Source organism: Notolabrus celidotus, chromosome 16 (genome assembly GCF_009762535.1).
Source record: "Notolabrus celidotus isolate fNotCel1 chromosome 16, fNotCel1.pri, whole genome shotgun sequence".
Classification (NCBI taxonomy): domain Eukaryota; kingdom Metazoa; phylum Chordata; class Actinopteri; order Labriformes; family Labridae; genus Notolabrus; species Notolabrus celidotus.
The window spans coordinates 12145989-12164621 of record NC_048287.1 but is presented as its reverse complement, the minus strand read 5'-3'; the positions used below and the strand labels follow the sequence as shown (position 1 = coordinate 12164621).

General features: G+C 40.2%; 1 protein-coding gene across 1 annotated transcript in view; it reads left to right on the top strand.

Moving 5' to 3' along the window:
- The window catches only part of col16a1 (collagen, type XVI, alpha 1), a 79679-nt gene that overhangs the window by 15065 nt on the left and 45981 nt on the right, over positions 1-18633 (top strand). The window contains 6 exon segments of the mRNA XM_034704987.1: positions 2550-2618; positions 2700-2817; positions 9099-9222; positions 9879-10160; positions 10827-10907; positions 14126-14194. Coding sequence (XP_034560878.1) covers positions 2550-2618; positions 2700-2817; positions 9099-9222; positions 9879-10160; positions 10827-10907; positions 14126-14194 — 743 coding nt within the window.

Sequence of the window (18633 nt, the reverse complement as noted above, 5' to 3'; positions counted from 1 at the left end):
TGATATAATATACAGGCAGACAGGCTGACATGTGCTGCGCTCTGAAATGGTCTTTGTGCTTTGAAACCAAGATGAACCGAAGCTGCAGGGTGTCAAGCGATGAACTTGATAACAGGTGCTGAAGCGCTTAATGTGATTTCATTCTTTCTTGAGCCAACTTGCGTGAAATTAAATTCCTTACTCTTGATTAAAGTCAGTTGGATTTTATTGTTTTTGTAATTATATTAGGCCCTTTCCACTCGTTTTGAAGTGATTTTCAGACTTGATAAAGTACAACTGTGGTTAGAAATGTGTGTAACTGTGGGATGTTTCAATGCAGTACTTTCACTGTTTGATCCTAAATAAGCTCTTATCAACTCTGTCTCAATGAATCAAGAAAAAGTAGCTGACACAAAATAATTAAGTTAAAGTGCATAACGAACTCAGTGAGGAAGATGAAGAAAACTTTAATCCTCAAAGGGATATTACATTTAATTCATTCTGAACATGCTACACACACACATAGGCTAAGAAAACACACATGCCCAAACAGGGTCCTATCGAGATACAGTAAAGGAGAGGTGTCAGAGTGAGGATGCTGCACATTAATGAGCACCGCATGTGCTTAAATTAAGGTTCAGTGTCTTGCTTAAGGGAGCTTTGTCAATGTCTAGAAAGTAAAACCGGACCTCTCCAGCAACCAATTCCGGCCAATACTGTGACTTGAACCAGTGACACTGTGAAACTGTCCCTACAGAGTAAGCTATACTGCCACCGCTAACACCTTACCAAGGGTTTGTTGCTAACTCCTGCAAGACCTGCTCTAAACTAATTTAAAACCCATATCTTTCTCTGAATGACCCCAGAAATAGGCACAGAAACTTTGAATGTCTACATAACAAAGTTTTTTTTAAGGCTCAACTTCTTTCTTCTCTTGATAAGAGAAGTTTAAAAAATCTTACATTGGTGTACAATATACCGTTAGCTACTTTCTTAAATAGCATGCAGCTTTGTGTTCCCACACGTTAAACTTTGGAGCTTAACAGTATCAGTGCCAAACAAACCACTCCACATTTGCAGTTATAATGGAATAAAACATGTCTTCATTTGACAGCCGAAAAAATGTGGGTTGTTATTCCAAGCTGATGTTCTAGGTTTTTGTTAGCTTAGATGACACGTTGACAGCTAATCCTACCAGATAAAGCTAGCAAGCATAAACTAAGGTTACTATTTTTACTTGCCTTCTGATTTCGGCAACATGACAGTTGTTTTTTTCTCTTCTCTCTCAATGTCTGCAAGTTAATATCGTTTGTGTACAAATAATCTCACCCTGCTGTCTCTTAATATTCAAACATATCAGTCACAGAGTATGATTTTCATGGAGGGTGTAAAATTAAGGGCTGTTTTGGCAGGATGCTGTTTATTAGCTCGTCTGACACCTGCAGCAGTGTTTAGAGGCATTAAAAATAACTTCATACAAATAATTAATTGCTCTCCGAGGGTTTTTATTGCTCTCATATGTCACAAAGAGGCATCAGTATTAATTTCAGTCTGTTTCATAATAATTAAAAACCCCTCACAGCAACTGAAGGTTGCTAATTAGCAAAGCATGCTAATGGTTTTGCTTACACACAAGCAGATTAACATGCGCTTTGAACCAGACTTTAATGTTGAAATACTGTTTGTGATTTGAAAGACTTGCACACCACCTTTCACCCTCCTCAGGTACAGGTTTTGTTTTTCATGGGGTCCACAGAGATGAGCATTACACAGTGAACATGGAGCAACATTAAACAGGGTTAAACTAAGATATTTAACCTTCAGCTTTAGCATAAAGCACACAATGATTTAGAGAACAACTGACGGCCATCCAAGCTCAGAAAATCATTACGTTTATTTTTGGTCAACACAGTTCACCACCTGCTTTCAAATTCTCTGCAGTCGTGGTGAGAAGAAAAACTTTCAGAGAAACTGTACCCTCTAGAACGTCTTGCTCAGGGCCTGTTGGTCCTTGGCCCCAAAGAGATCAATTAACTTCAGATCACAGTGATTCACGGGGTCCATGTCTACCTGGCCTGGTTTTTCAGTACATCTCACACCTCCCCCTGTAGTCAGGCATGCTGCTCTGACAGGCAACACTTTTCTCTGTAACCTCCCTTGACAGGGTGAGAACATATCCATCAAACAGAGGCTACCGTGACTGACAAGCTTGGTACTAGACAACCTGTCAGACCGGGGTTGTGTTCCTCTCTGCACAGCTTTACCCTCATTTTTATCTGCCTCCCTGTGTTTTTTTTTCACACTCCCTTTTGTGTCTTTAACCCCAGACGACTCCTCTTATTTTTCTTTGGGATCGATATCTCTGTAACTCTCAGATGTGTTTGAAGTTCTTTCTCTCAAAAAAAAAAAACACTGTCCACGTCACACAAAAGAAATATGAGATATATATGTGGAATATCTTCCCTCAAGTCTGATGTGATGTTTGTGCAATTTAACGAAGCTTGAAATCAAGTTTTAAATTTTTCGTCTTCTCTCTTTTGTAACCCTCTGTGTCACATTTGTTTCAACAGATGTACAGTGCCCGGACTTACAAGTGGATGAGTGGAAGTTTCCTCAGTCTGCGAGGCACAATATAACAGGTGAGAAGAATGTGAAACAGACACATTTCCTTTCCTAGAGGTGTGCATATGTGGGTGCTGATGAGTGCCGTATCTTGTCAGGTTTCAATCTGGTGAGGCGATTCTCGCTGCTCAAGAGTGGAGATGTCAAGAAGATCCGCAACCCTCGAGGACCAGTCATCCTTCGCCTGGGCAAAACAGCACTCCTACGCCCAACCGAGTAAGTTAACAGTTCATTTATTTTGCTTGCTCTCTTTCCAGTAACCTACAGACAAAGCACATTGTGCACGAACACATTTTGTACAGCTGTAGGAGGTATAACAGGAAGTGAAATAGAGTGCATTTGTTATCTCTCTGTAGGCCTGCGTTGACAGATGCTGGCTTTTCATGCCGTGTCTGAACAAAGAGAAAAACAGAGACAGAACACCCTACAGCTAGTCAGCCTCTGAACTCTCACTCAGCATGTCAGCGTTGTCCAATGGCTGCAAACACATGGCAAACCATACACCATGGGTCAAACCCTGATTGCATTTCCAGAAGTTCCACTTCATTTTCCTCACCACTGACACGGCTCGTAAAAGCTTGTAACTGCCTCTTGGTTTTCCGGTTTTAACCACATTTACTTACTGCAATAGTTTTCATTTGCAGTGCAGGGCTTAATTGCTCGAGCATGAACTATTAGAGTGATGCCTTAATGAGCTGACATGATGCAGTAACTAGTGAATGGTTAAACATCTCCAATGCAACTGCATTTCAAAGCCTGAGATGAAGAGACCAGCAGCCATAAAATCAGTACATGGCTTTCTTACACTACATGTTTTTCCTCGACCTTGATATGGTCTAATTATGCTTTTCATGTTGATATTTTGGTTTTAGTTTGTGTTTAAAGTTCATGACAAGTGCTTTTTAGAGGTTATGTGCCCTTTCAGTAGTGGCAAAGTGGAGCTGTTTTTCGTGAGTCTGAGCATCTCTCTACCCACATCAAAGCACTTCTCCTGAACTTGTCAATTGGGTCAGCTCAGAGTATTTTATCAGCAAGTCCAGCACTGAGTCTCACTTGCCTGAAGGCCTGATAAATCTGTCTACAAAACACTCTTTAATGGTGGAGACATTTTGTTCTAAAAGCGTCAGATATATTGTTTGTCACTGGCTTAGAGAGAGGTTGTCCTTTTGAGAAAAAGGCGAGGAACACCAAAAAACTGTCACTTCTCAGGAAATCAGTATCTTTGGAGCTAAAGAGGAAAATCCAAGATGTTTTTGTTTTGCCTCTAGCCATACAGAGAGAGGACAGGGAACACGCTTCTTTATCTTGTGTCTGCTGCTGCTGGTTTGGGATTTTGTTAACACTGCAGCGTTTATTGAAATGTAGATACCATTGAGAGCATTGCTGTCATTTTTATCAGTGACAAAGCTACCTTAGTGACTTCTCTTTAACCGAGACAGACAATAATCAATGTTAGCACATCAGCCTCGCCTAATGGCTGTCTTTTTATTCTGCGTCTCTCTATACATAGAACTCGCTGTCGTTTTTCCCAAAGTGACAAGACGGGGGTGCGTCCTTTTAATTTTTTATTTTCTCTTTTCCCTCCTCACTTTGGAGTATGCACAGCCAGAAAGGACTGCCTATCAGCATCAGTTAGTCATAATGGAACCTGTCTTTAACTATTTCCTGTGACAATTGTGTTAATGGAAGGGATTTAGGCATTTTTTATAAAGGATAGCACAGGTGTTAAAACAAAGAGACGATTAATGGATATTATGTAGTGAGGAAACAAAAGGGTTAAAGGTTGAAATCCAGGCAATAAGTGAATGCATCAGAATAAACCCTGAGGCTTGTTCTTTGGCTTTTTCTCTCGGTCACAATGTGAGTGTGCTTTCATCTGTGTGCTAATTTGAGTTTTTTTTGCTAGTCTGCTTGAATCTGTCTGTTAAGAATATGTGTAGCGTTGCAGCATCTTGCATTAGATTTCCTTTTCCTAAGTGTTCTGTTTCTCTGGATCTGTTTGATAAATGGCTCCCATCCAGCACAAGCGCCCTGCCACTCAAAGCCTATTTTTTCATTCAGTGCCTATAAGGTTGACTGAGGTGTGAGATGTGTGTACATTAATTGGAAACCAGCAGTTTGCTTTGTATCACAGGCTAATCCATTCAGCTAATCCGAGTTAACAGAGCTGAGTGACAGGCAGATGAAGCTGCCTGTCTCTCGTTCCTCTCAGTTGTACGCTGATAGTCTCCAGTCACAGCTGGAGACATGCTTTTTAATTTCAGCAGAATGTGATTTGATGGCTTCAGGGTTTTTTTGTGCAGCTATAGTATGAATGACAGACGGGACGCTATTCTGTGATGTAGTGGGATGAGGTCGAGGTTACAAGTGTTCATGACAGACTTAAGACTTTCTATTATATGGCGTTAGTGGTAGTATTTAAGCAATACCAAGGAATTACTTCAGCATCTAAGTTTTAGAACTGATTCATATTAAAGATCAACAAACTTATAAGCCAATAAAGAGTGGGAGTGCAAAGGTGAGGACATTTGAGCCATTTCAAAGTATCTTTGGCCAAAGATCATAAAAGATCAAACATGTAGGAGGTTCAGAAAAGAAAAGATTAATAGCAGAATGGTGATTTTAGTTCAAAGAGCGCATAAGGAGAAGGCAGATCAAAGATATGAGTCAACAAACCTAGAGTTTGGTTGACTATTTCTTTAACCAATATATTTCAGTTTGTCTCATCAAAAAGGGGATAATTGCTAATCCAAAGCCTGGTACATAATGTCTACACTGATGCTGTTGCTATATTTTCATATTCCATAAGTAACCTTCTAAGTCCTGTATGCATATTCATTAGGAAGGTTCAAGTTCGAGGTTTGTGTAAGCAGGTGAAGGAAGGCACTTGACCAAGCAGTAAACTCAGAAGGTGAAGTAAAGAAATACGTGTAGCAGACCTGGGAGGCGACTTTGACCCGTCGCTAGATTTAGATACAGAGGTGACATGTATTGCTGATTACACACGCTGATGAAAGAAAGTTGACCTTCCTCAAGATAAAGATCAGTTCGACACAGTTTAGGTTAAAGTTGGTATTTCCATCTAAGGAATTGTAGATGTTTCCTGATATACTCTGCAAACAGTATTTAAGAGAGCTGTTAATTTACAGTCTTTCTCAAAGTCTTTCCTTGATGCACCTGGTACCAACCATGGTACTGTCCTGAATAAACCATCAGATACAAGTGTAGTCTATATTTCTTGTTGCTGTTGGTAGTTTAAGTTGAATATCTCAATATCTGTACCATGAAGTTATGATGCCATCAGGATGAATTGCAATACTTCAGTTTATGAAAAAATAATTAAATTGTTGACATTCTGATCTGTACCATACGGTTAGCTTCTTAGTAAATATTAAAACGTTAACATGCCACACTAAAGGGACACATGATTAGACATTTATTCTGCTAAACATTAGCTGTTAGCACTGCCTATTTCGCAATCATGCTGACATTAAACTCAAAGCACATACTGTTGTAGTACTGAACAGTCAAGCCTTGTGGAGCTGTTAGGATGTCTGCCCCTCCAAATATCCAAAAAGCCTTGGGCAGTGCTGACCATGGTAATATGAATCACAGCGAGGCATCAGCGCTACAAAAGTTCCTTACCCAAAATATACTTTAATGCCTACTAGACATGTTTACAGGTTGTTCATATGCCTGTCTGTGTACAGTTCTTGCTATTGCATCTTTTCAACAATGTATTGAGAGAATATCCTAAAATGGGCACAAAGGTATTGACAGATTGGAGGGTGGTTGAAGACCAATGGTTAAGATCACTGTGCAAGATATGGTTGCATACATATTTATTAAAATTCAAAATACCCATGAGGGAAAATGTAAAGTGAAACAACATTTGGCCATAAATTGTGAAACTTTATTTTTTTAATCTATGAGTCAGCTTCAAGCTGTTTAACATTCCTTTCAGCCCGGTATGTATAATTCATCCAGGGATAGACACCCTCTCCACTGAAGGCAATTGATTCGAGCACAGTCAGAACCCAGTCTAAGAGTTCCTATACACCTCTCCAGGTGATATTCCCATCTTGAACCAGAGATCTGCTTCTGTAACATTGGATTTCCCCTTCTTCCTCTGTGCTTCTCTGGCTCGCACTGACTTTCTGCTTCTCTTCTTTTTTTTATGTATAGGAGAAGCAGAAGTAACTTTTCTCCCCGAGTTGGAGGCTAGATCTGAATGTGTCTGCTCTGGCCCCTACTGAGTGATTTATCTCCCTGTTGTATGTTTTTGTGTTTGTAGGTGTTTGTCTGTTTTTTTTTCCAACTCTGAACTTAATAGGTCAAGGTGAGGTACTTTCAGCTTAAAAGTCAATAGTTTGTGAATGGTTTTGTGCCCTGCAGCTCTTGACACTGATCCACAGCAAAACAACTCTATTCTCAACACTTGTTTTTGTGTTTCTGTCTTTCTTCCGTTCACTTTCCATTTTTGTGTCTGTCTTTCTTGTACACAACTCACTCTCCATTGTCCTGTGTACCAACATACTTTTATGTGTTTTAGATAAAATACTTACTTAAAGTCCTCTGTTCATCACCTTTGTTTTCTCTCAATTCCTCTACCTCCTTTTGTCTTTCTGCTACTCTCTAGGTCTCTTGTGTTTTTTCTTCCTCACCTTTTCCTACTCATCCTCTCTTTGTTTTGACGTCCTGTAGTTGGCTGTTTTCCCTTGGATCTTTCCTCTGTCATAAATCAATGTCACCCCACTTCTAGGAGTGGAAAACCAGCTGCCAGCATCAACAATTCTATGAGTCTGTGTGTTTGTTTGTGTGTGTGTGTACAGTGAGAGAGAGGGAGGGAAATGGAGCAAGAGAGAATATTTCAAAGTGTTCACCATCTCAGTGAGCATGCCTTTCACTGGGCTTGTTTGTGAACCCTTCATCTCTCAATACATCCACACCCGCCATGCAGTGAAAATACTACTGTGTGGGGGTGTGTGTCAGTGTGTGTGCACTTTGTGAGTGCAGATGCCCTTGACCAAAACTGAGGGATGAGGCTTGCCGGACTGTATCAGCTATGAAAATTAATGCCAGGGGGTTACACACAGGAGCTTTGCATTGTGCTTCTGGATGCAGGCACACAATGGGGAGAGACAAGCGAGAGGGAATAAATATAGAAAAAAATATGCACTGAATACAAAGTAGCTCCCACAGTAAACACTTGTGAGATTGCCTTGTCACTGTAGTCACAAGGATGTCAGGAAAAATAGTTTGAAAGCAAAAATGTCAGAAGCTTAATTTAACATAGGCCAATAGTTAGCTGTGGATATAAATATCTAATTGTTCTAGACTGAAACGTGTTCCCAAGCAATCACTTGTAGTGTATCTTTAAAATAAAAAGCATGCAAGTAAAAACAATTCAAACCTAAAGACATATCCGTGCTCCTACAAGTATCCTGTATGCTAATGTTCAATTACTTATATATTTTGTGCTAGCTTGTTTGTTTTTCTTTAATGAATTAAGTAAGTATTTACACTGATTTTCCCCCCCGGGGGATCAATAAAGTAATATCTTATCTTAAGTAGCTTCCACTTAAAGAGGATACATTTGCAATAGTGATAACTTATTTACGTTATGTTTCTTTAACAGCTAGCTAGCTGTTAGCTTGAACAGCTGCATTTTGTTTAGGATTTAAGTTTTTTTGAACACCACAGCTAGTAAAAAAAAAAAAAAAGCTATATAGAGCTAAGCTAGCTGTTGTGGGTCTGTCAATACTTTCATACTGTAAAGTGGCATCATTTTAAATAGATTTTTTTAAACCTCTACTTTTGTTGTACCTGTGACATGTGTGTGGGGGAGGTTTTGTGGTGTTGAAAGGCACGTTGGAAAGATACCAGCTGGGTATGAATGTAACTAACTGTTTTTGCTTTTACATTATGTTCTCAATAAAAATGATGTAGGCTACATGTGTCTACTTTGAATGCTCAGTTAGAGATGGAAAATGAGCTTTGGCTTTAAATGCTATACGGTGTGTAACATTGGTTTACATGTTACACATTTGCCCCTACATGATTAGATGTAATAAACTTCTCCCTTTTGTCAAAATGATGACTTACATTGATTGATGAGGTTTTTCAAGTACATTGTTGAACCTAGTTCAGCTACAATGGTCAACAAGATATCATATTTAAAGCTGATATGGCAAAAAACAACAAAGACAGGCCACCAGTCCACCAAAAGAAAGGAATATGAAGAGTTTGTCAGACTTGTTCTGCCTTAAGATCTTAGTGTTAAAGCTCTATGTTTGAATTTGTATTGTCAGACACGCTCAATCTTATAAATCCCCTTTTGCCACAGAGGACATGATTAGTAGCCTATGTTTTCACACTGAAAAGAGCAGCAACATTTTTGTTCAAAGTTTGCAGTTAGTTCCCTGTGCTTACTTTCACAGCTGTTACATATGAAGTTGTAACACGTCCCTGACCCTCCTGAACCCTTTGTGTTTCAGTCAGGTGTTTCCTCACGGCTTACCTGAGGAGTTCACTCTGATCTTCACCCTGGCATTGAAGAAAGCAGCCCTGAGAGACACCATCTACCTGTTCCAGATCTCTGACGAGCAGGGCTACCCACAGGTGCTGCTCACTCTCTGTTTCCTCACTCACTTCTTCCTTGCTGCACTCCCTCCCCCTAACTCTCTTTCTCGATCTTTCACCTTTTATCCATGACACCTTTTGTCTACTCACTCTTGCTGTCTCTCATTTCTCTTCTGCACAGTCTTGCACTTTCCCTTTCAATTTATTTCTTATGGTGACACCTTTTCAGTTCTCTGCGCCTTTCATTACAGGCCTCTTTTGTCCTCTCTTATTCTTCTTCCTCTCTTTTGCTTGCTGCTTCTCCGCCGTCTTCCCTCGATCATCTTCTGCTCACCTCTTTCATTCACCTTCATTGTTATTCATGTGTGTTCTGTGCGCACTGGAGTCCCTCAGAGTCCCCATAATCACTGAGTGTCTGAGGCCAGATTTAAATACTCAATGTGTATGATGGATGGGGCCAAGTCTCCTCATTAGGAGTGATTGATTGGCTGTACTGCTTGCGTGTGTAATTAATATGTCTTCGCCTTTACTCTAACTCTACTTCTGTGTTCTACAGCTTTGTTAGCTGGTAGCAGCATGTAAGTGTTACTCTTAGAACCACAGACTGTCAGACGACCCTATACACAGTTTGCAATACTGCGTTTGGTGTTTAAATACCACTCCTCAATCTCCCCTTGCTTGTATTTCCATTCCAGCTCTCTGTAGACCTCAACGGCCCTGACAGCACCCTGTCCCTGCGTGCCAGAGGGGTAGATCCCGATGCCGAAGCTGTTAGCTGCGTTTTCTCTGGGGAAGGAGTGGAGGCCCTGATGGATCTGCGCTGGCATAAGGTGGCTCTCAGTGTGCAACAAGATCTGGTGTCCCTCCACGTGGACTGTAGCTCCATTGAGACCAAACCCCTGGATCCTCGCGGACCTCTGCTCAGTGACGGACACACTCTGCTGGGAGTCAGGGCTTCAGATGCTGGCTCTGTGCAGGTATGGATTGATGGAGAATTGTACCTGAACATACCAAATTCAAAGATGAAAAAAGGCTTTCGTGGTAGTGCTTTATGTTAGGTTAGAACTTTAACATAAAACTAGGATTACTCCAGATCCCCTCGAGGACCTTGTCTTCAGCAGGAAAGACAATTCAGAAAGGCCTTTATTCTGAAATCCCATATTCTCTCCATGCATTTATGTCCCTGTAAACATTTTCTATGTTGTGCATATAAGACATTAAACTGTACCCTGAGGTGCTGATTCAATGAGGCAATCTCATTAATTTCTGATTACAAAAAACAAGCATTCCACCTGGCAGAATGGGCCTGTGGAGAGCCAGGACTATTGACGCTGAATAGATCCAGTAATCCAGGCACTTAGTTTGACGATCAATTAACTTGCGTACTTAAAAAGCCGGCAGGGTCTTCTGCTGACACCAGGGAAGTGTTTACACATGCATACACTCATATGTACACAATGCATGTAATCTTCCTTCTAAAGAATTTTCCTAATACTTTCTGTAAATGAGAACTTGATTAGTTCTCAGCCTTGTTTAAAGCTTCATTTCAACTTTATTTTTAGATTCTTACGTGAACAACCATGAGGATGTATGCAGCCCTGCAGGTTGAAACCACTTTATTTTTCTCTCCCTGTCTTTCTTAGATGGATATTCAGCAGGTGATGCTGTATTGTGACCCCTCCCTTGCCATTCAGGAGGCCTGCTGTGAGATACCTGGGGCACGGGTAAGATTGGCTACTCTGAGTAACTGATGGTCAAAAAGTCATAAAAACAAACAACACATTTTTACACCTGGAAGTGGAATCTAAACTTATTTGCCTTCATGCATAAAGGTGAATAAAAACAGATATACCACCTGTGTACACTTAATACTCAGCTATAGCTGGTTGCTGGTTGCTGATTAGCTTGGCTTAGCATAGCATAGCATAGCGAATAACCTCAAACAAACCCTGTGAGCAGCTTTTAACTCTAAATAACTGGTTCTGTCTGGTTGGGATAATACCCAAAAAATACAAATATCCCCTTCAGGAAGAAACATTTGTGATGAGTTGTTTACTGGCTAGAAGCAGTAACTTTCCGGAGTCTGTAAAAGTTGCCTGGTACTGGTCCTAGCTAAGATTGAGACCCCAATAAAGCCCATTAAAGATTAAAGATGCCCGAGGAAACTATCAGTTTAACTGTGGTGAATGTAAAAGTAAAACATTGAATTGCATTGTTTTATTGCACAAGCTTACTGATTAGCTTTGTAACCTCACACAGATCAGGTACTATAGCTATACATCGTTTTTTACAGATATGAGAGTGGTGTTTATATTTTCTTTTTAATGTTGGCCAGAAAGCAAGAAAGAATATTCCCATGAGTGTTATTATTGTCCTCAAACTGTTGTGAGTCACAAACTTCCCCATGAAGTCCTTGGTGCTGCTGAGGTTTCTCAACAAGAGCATTGGACCTCTTAATCCGGCTGACAGGCACCCATCCAACCTTTAACTGTTGCAGATTCAAGTTTCTTGTCTAACTGAAGTCTCTGCTCTTTGTTAAAGTTGTGGAGAAAAGTGATATGCTGTGATTTTACAAACTGAGTCCTCAGGCCCAAGAAATATTACTTTCAGTCAACTGCTTCTTCTGCTCTTGTACTCCTTACCTGATCCATTGAATTGTAGTTTTTTGTACAATCTGGAGCAACTTCAATCTCAATTCTGCCTTATTTGAACTCACTCCCTGCTGACTATGACATGACACATGTTGCTGCTGCTTCACAATACAAGTTATTGAATGGTAGTCTGCGGCAGCTGAAAGTAAAGCTGAGTTTGCGGGATCAGAATGAACCATCGTAAGTCTGTGCATTTGCTCTTGTTAATTAGCAACACTGTCTGTATTTTGATATTATGCTCATTACTTTCCTCCACATGATTGTATGTGGTCAGAAAGACTACATGATATAAGTGCTCATCTTCAAAATTTTGACTTGCTTGAAAAGTTTAACCAACCTTGTTTTTGTCATTATTCGGTTTAGGATGAAAAATGTTAATAAGGCAGTCTTGTATGAGTCAAAATTCTCTATAGAGGCATTGTCGAACATCAAGTATTATGTATACAAACTGACTAGAGCTTAGAGTAATCCCATTGTGTGCAATTATGTCATATCAACTATGGTTTTCTAATATTGTTTGTACTCTGTGACTGTGACTAAAGCCTAATTGAAACTAAAGCTTGCTCTTGCTTGCAGCTCAAGAAATATCACCATTTATGTGTCTCTGTAATTCCCTCTCTTTATCATACCTCTCCTCTCAGTCTTGGTTTTTGTTCAGGTATTGTTTATGTGCTTGAGACAAAGCCTTAAAACAGATTTATTGGACCTAAATACAACAGCTGGTTTCTGTTCGACGGAATAAAACAGAGCGGATGATCACTCAGTTATGGGAAGAATTTCAAACAGCCAGTTCTTGGGTTTATTTTTAAGCTGCAGGTATTTTTTTGTGCTCAGCCAACTTTTTTTTTGTCAGAATTCTCCAGAGTGCCTGTACTTACGTGTCTTTGCAGATGTGTTTATTTTATTATCAAGTGAATTTTAAAGAGGGATACAAACAGGGTAAGAAGTTATCTTAGACAGTTGGAACTTTAGTCCTTTGGAGAAAGGAGAAAGTGTTACACAATTGAAAAGCAGTTATGATAAAGCCTTTTGGAGAAGGAAACTTCTTCTCCTTTATTCAAAGCTTTCATGCTGGTAGGCTTCTCCGAAGCAGTATTTGTTTAAAATGTGAATTTGGGGCAAGAGTTCACATTTGTTGACACTCAGCAACACGCTCACACCAATGAAAGCATCAGCTTCATGAAAAAGGAAGGACAGAGAGCTGGTGACAGCAAGTCATTTTTTATCAGACAGCATTGTGTTACTGCTGGAGTGTAATGTTAAATATCTCAGGAAGGTAGGTTCAAGGCCAGTTGATGGAGATTGAAGTCTTGAGATGTTATGCTGAAGCTAATGAAACAGACACAGGTAAGCTACCATGCCTGGCCGTAAGATTTGTATTTATTTGTGGTATGCTTAAAATGGAGAAGAAACCATCAATTGCTCAATGGTTACCGCTTTCAGCAGTTAGCCAGTCAGCAGCAACACTCACACATTATCCAGTCTGTTGGCAAGCTCATTACACTGGCTCAATGACAGTTAGCAAATTGCTAGTTTATACATTTTAAATTAGTTGACATACTTAGCAAAGAGACACCGGTATAGGCATGAATGCCCAAAACCTGCTTCCTAGCATTGTTTTTGGAAGCATATTAGCATTAGAAGCTGAAAGTGAAATAGCACTTAAGTACAGCTGGACTGAGATTCTACCGTGGATGAGAACTTTACCTTTTGTTTTGCAGCCTCTGGTTTAGAAAGATGAAGACGGTGCGGAAGTGTTTAATTCTTTTAAACAGAAAATAGTTATGCAAAAGTTTCAGTACTTTATTTATTTATTTATATCTAACAACTGTAGATGTGACTCTTTTAAAGCTCATGTGTTTTGATCATGTGAAGGCTTACAGCTGTTCATAATTAGTATAATTGGGGGTGTGGCTTATTTGACTGACAGGTGACTGATCGCTAAAAGTGAGGGGAATTCCTCATTTCAAATATGGCGACTGCCATCTTTGGGCTTCACAATGCCTTTGTCAAAATTCAGTAGGTGGCATCGCTGAGATTACAGCCATGTTTTAACAGTGTAAATGTAATGTATTACATATTGAAATATACTGAAACACAACAAATGCACTGTCAATAGGGTAAATCAATCATGCCTAAGTAGACATATTATTTAACTCCTGAGCAGAACTCAGGCAAAGCAGCAGTATGCCAGATTTACATCTTTCTCAGAGTAGAATTATATGTAGTTGGAAAAGAACAAAGTGATTTTTCTGTCCAGTTTAAATTCCATGTCTATTGTGTTTTTGCAGTGCCCACCAGACACTCCTAAGAACCGCCGTGCAGCTGAGAATGACCTGTTGGAAAACACCTTCAGCCAGGTAACTGCAACCAACTAATAAATAACTAAGAAATAAATCACATAAACAACCAAATATCATGCACTGAAAGTACAATTATTATTCTGCAGTCATCTTGAAGTTGATAAAAAGCACTTCAACACAGTAAAAAATGTGAAAGCATCACTCTTGAAACACTGTGCCTCCTCTTAGAATCATAACAACATAAGGTTCCCATCAGACACAGACATAACGCGTACAGACACAGACAAGCACTTGGCCTCAAATACGTTTATTCTTGAGGCACTTCGAGACAACTCAAACTCCTGCTGGCAAGCAAACACTAGCCTGCAGGACTTAAACCAAATGGTGCAGTTGTTTTTCCTTGAAACTCTGGCTTGGAAAACATGTTTTCTCCTCTACTGCACATTTGAGCACTTCCTGGTTTTATATGACTTCAGTTGAGCTAGGTCCTCTGGTAGCAATTGCTCTATGTGTACTCACGCAGTGTCAGATATATGACAAATAGAGTGTAATGCAACACATGGGAGCTGTTATTCCACAAATTTCCATGGTGTTTTTTACAGTTGCTTCAATGCCATTTGATACATGAAGTTCATCCCGCACAACACAAAGCCAATTTATATTTGTTTCCACACCCGCATGTTTCATCACTCATATTAATGGCTTATATATCCAATTATCTATTCATTAGGGCGTAGTGTTTGTCTTGTGGAGTACTGGTGTTAACTTAGAGCTCTGGCAGACTTCAGGACACAGTCATCAATCCTGATGATAGGTTCAGCCAGACACAGATGCAATAACTCAGGAATGCCACCTCTCTGTTTTTATACTTCTCTCTTACCTCTCACTTTCTTTTCTCTCTTTGTTATCCGCTATGACTGAATGACCGTAACAATGTGTGTATTATGATGTTTAGACTTACAGCACAGCAGGATAGGCCTACAAGCGTTAACACCATCACTCTCGCGTTACTGTGTTCTAAGCTTTGAAACCAAATACAAACATGCTAATGCATGCCCAGATAACGCTGAGTTGTTTCTACTTTTATTTCTGCTCCAGCTCTTTGCACTGAAAGGGAACAATACAAGACTCCAGTATGCAGGCCAGATGTTATTGAGCCACAGCACTGCCTTCATTAAACTAAGCCTCAACGAGTGACAGCACATTGTAGTTGGCATACGTGGAATGTTCTGTGTTGTATTCTTGGAAGGAGTTCTTTACATTATTTACACTGAGTGAACCCAAGGTAAACTGTAGTCATGTGCGGTGTAATCATGTTTCTTTGGTAACCCACAAACAAACGGTTGATCTGCCCTTCGATGGAACTCTTTTGTGCTAACTATGACTATTTCCCTTTAAGTTGTTTGACTTGGTTTAGTTTGGTTTGGGGCAGAATGCCACAAGTTCAAAATTAAATGAAAAAAAAAGTTGGTTTTGAGTAAGAAAAGCCTATTTTACATTGAGATTCTGCTGCAGGGCAGTGAAGAAACTCCATCGTCACTTCTAATGGCGAGATAGCATTGACAGCAAATTTGCACCGTTCATCTTACAATGCAAGCGGCTAATTCACAGCTGAAAGCATACTGGGATACCCAGCGACACAAACCAGAGGAGCCACTTTTTAACAGCCTCTCTCCCTTACTATGTCACAGTCATTCATTTTAAGAAAACTGCAATACTGGGCAAGCGCAAATTTTGTTACATTTATTGAGTGTAAGCCAAGCGGCAACCTCCGGTCTAAAAATATGAGTCCAATGCGGAAGTGTTGAAAACTGCATTTCATCGTGGATCCGCTTGAGGCTAGCTCCGGAAGTACCGGAAGTCACATACACATGAATGGGAAAAAGCCGATCTTTACAGCAGAAATAAACATGTTTACAGCCTGGTACAAAAGATGAGTGTAGTCTGGATAGATCATTTCTCAATCGGCACACACTGTGAGGGGGGTGAATTTTTTTCTAACGCAGCAATTTGGAAGAAATCGAGATTACGAGTCTTCCAATGAGAGACACAGCTGACTTGATTGACAGGTGGGAACACTGGCTCGACAGAAGCAATATGGCTGCCGCCGCTGATTGGCCTCAAACAGCTCTTCAGAAACAGATGGGTGACGTCACGGATCCTATGTCCATATTTTATACAGTCTATGGTGTAACCTCACCGTTACGCCCCTTCACTCTTTACATTGCGCCAATGGCGTAACCCTCCATTGTTCAGCTTGCAATGTATAAGCGGTGAGCTCATCAGACCTATCACAATTCTTGTCTATAGTTGTGGCTAAAAGCTCTTGGTGTACATTAGCTGCTACTAGCATAACACTTCTGGACCTCCAACCCAACTCTGACAAACTTGCAGAAAGAAGATATATTAACAAAAGAACCTAAAATTAAAATATGTTTTATTTTATTTCAAAAAAATAATTACATTGAAAAATATCTCACTAAAATCACTAAAGAACACAAGAAGGTACACAAGGAACACCGTAAATGGATGCATACAGGGAACAGATGAGATGACGCAATGAGCTGACAGCACGAGGGAGGAAACACAGAGACTAAATACACATGAGGTAACGAGCAACAGGTGTGTACACAGGACACAGGTGAAACTAATTAGAGTAATCAAAATGGAGGGAAACATAAAAGGGCAGGAAGTAAACCAGACACACAGGGATCAAGAACTACAAGAAAGAAATACAGTTGAAAACATGAAAACACACACACACACGCTCACTCTCACACACACACACACACACACACACACACACACACACACACACACACACACACACACACACACACACACACACACAATACAACACAAGACTTGGGCTATGTTCACACTGCAGGCAAAAGTGTCCCAAATCCGATTTTTTTATGGGGTCAAGTGACCAGGTCAGATTTTTTAGAGGCAGTTTGACCACTCAAATCTGGCCCAAATGAGCTTCCATATGTGGTCCTGAATCAGATACAGATCAGATTTTTTTCAATGCGACCTCAGTGTGAAGGCCAAGGCGGATTTGATGCGCATTTGATACTTTCACGTCACTTTAAAGATGGAGATGGAGCGCCTCAATTGAGTGTCCTGCCGAAGGAGTCTTGGGGGAGAGCCGCTGACAGATGTAATTGAAAGTTGCCCTTGACATACGGAAGTTTTGAATAAACTCTGTCTCTGTGAAACTATTAACGTTGCAGACCCACCACTCCTGACTCCGTGTCCGCAGCCACATAGACCTTTCAATCGTATTTGCGGCCACAGTTCCGCAAAAAGCCGAAACAAGCAATTCGGCTCTTTTTTTCTTTATACTTGACCTCCTCCGCAACTGGTCATTCATTCTCCGGCTCCCACTGCACAAAATCTTTGTAACAAAGGCAAAAATCTGTCTTCCTGCATGTTTATGTTTGTGAAACAGCTGCATGGGACATCATTGTGACTGTTCTTCTGCGCATGCGGGGCAGTTAGGAGCCGCAAACAGTTCACACTAGAATCGGATACAGGTCACATTGTAGACGGTAATGTGAACAGGCAAACGAAAAATCGGATCTGAGCAAAAAATCAGAATTGAGCATTAAGCCTTGCAGTGTGAACGTAGCCTGAGATCCCTTATAAACAACACAAGGAAGAAGTAAGGATTACTTATAACGAAGACTGACAGGGAAGAAACAAGAAATAAAAACACAAGGTAAATACAAAACTTAACGAGCAACTCATGACAGATCTGATAATTAAAACTTGTTGGTGCTAACTTATTTACCACCTTTTTAAAGGATGAAACAACAAACTAATTGATAATAGCTTAGTTTAACTCAGCCCTGGGTGGAATGTCTCACTCAGTGTTAGTGTTATCATTTAGCTTCAATGGGGAGTCAGAACTGGCAGCTGTCTGAAGGCTTATATTTAACTCATATATGAGCTTGGTATTGATCCTCTCATCTCACACTTGGCATGAAAGCAAACAGGCAATTCAAGCTAAAAGGCTGGGATTAACATATTATTCCACACTACCAGACAGCACTACATATCTCAAGGCTTGTTCCAGATCTTTATTCAAGCTAAACCATGCCTAAACAGAGTGAAATATTAAACCCAACTCTCAACCGCAACATGTTTTTTTTCTTATGTCTGTACCATCTGTCAGGTTGATTTACTCAAAATACATTTTCCCCACAATTCACCATAATTCAGCCTGGCATGGTTGGCATGTTTTTGAATATTTGGATTTTTTACTTGAATTTTAAATGAAGTTATGTTGGCGTAGACAACATTTGGCTGACTAGCATAAGTTAGAATTTTCCGGCAAAAAGCAAACACAAAAGCAACAAACAAACAAAAACATCCCCTGCTGGTGTTAAACATTGTCTTTTCAGCTAGTTGAGTCAGGTTTGCTGCAGAGGTGTTTGTTCAATTTGTGTTTGTGTTTGGGTCACAGCAGTTTCTGCCTTCCTCTGCTATGACAA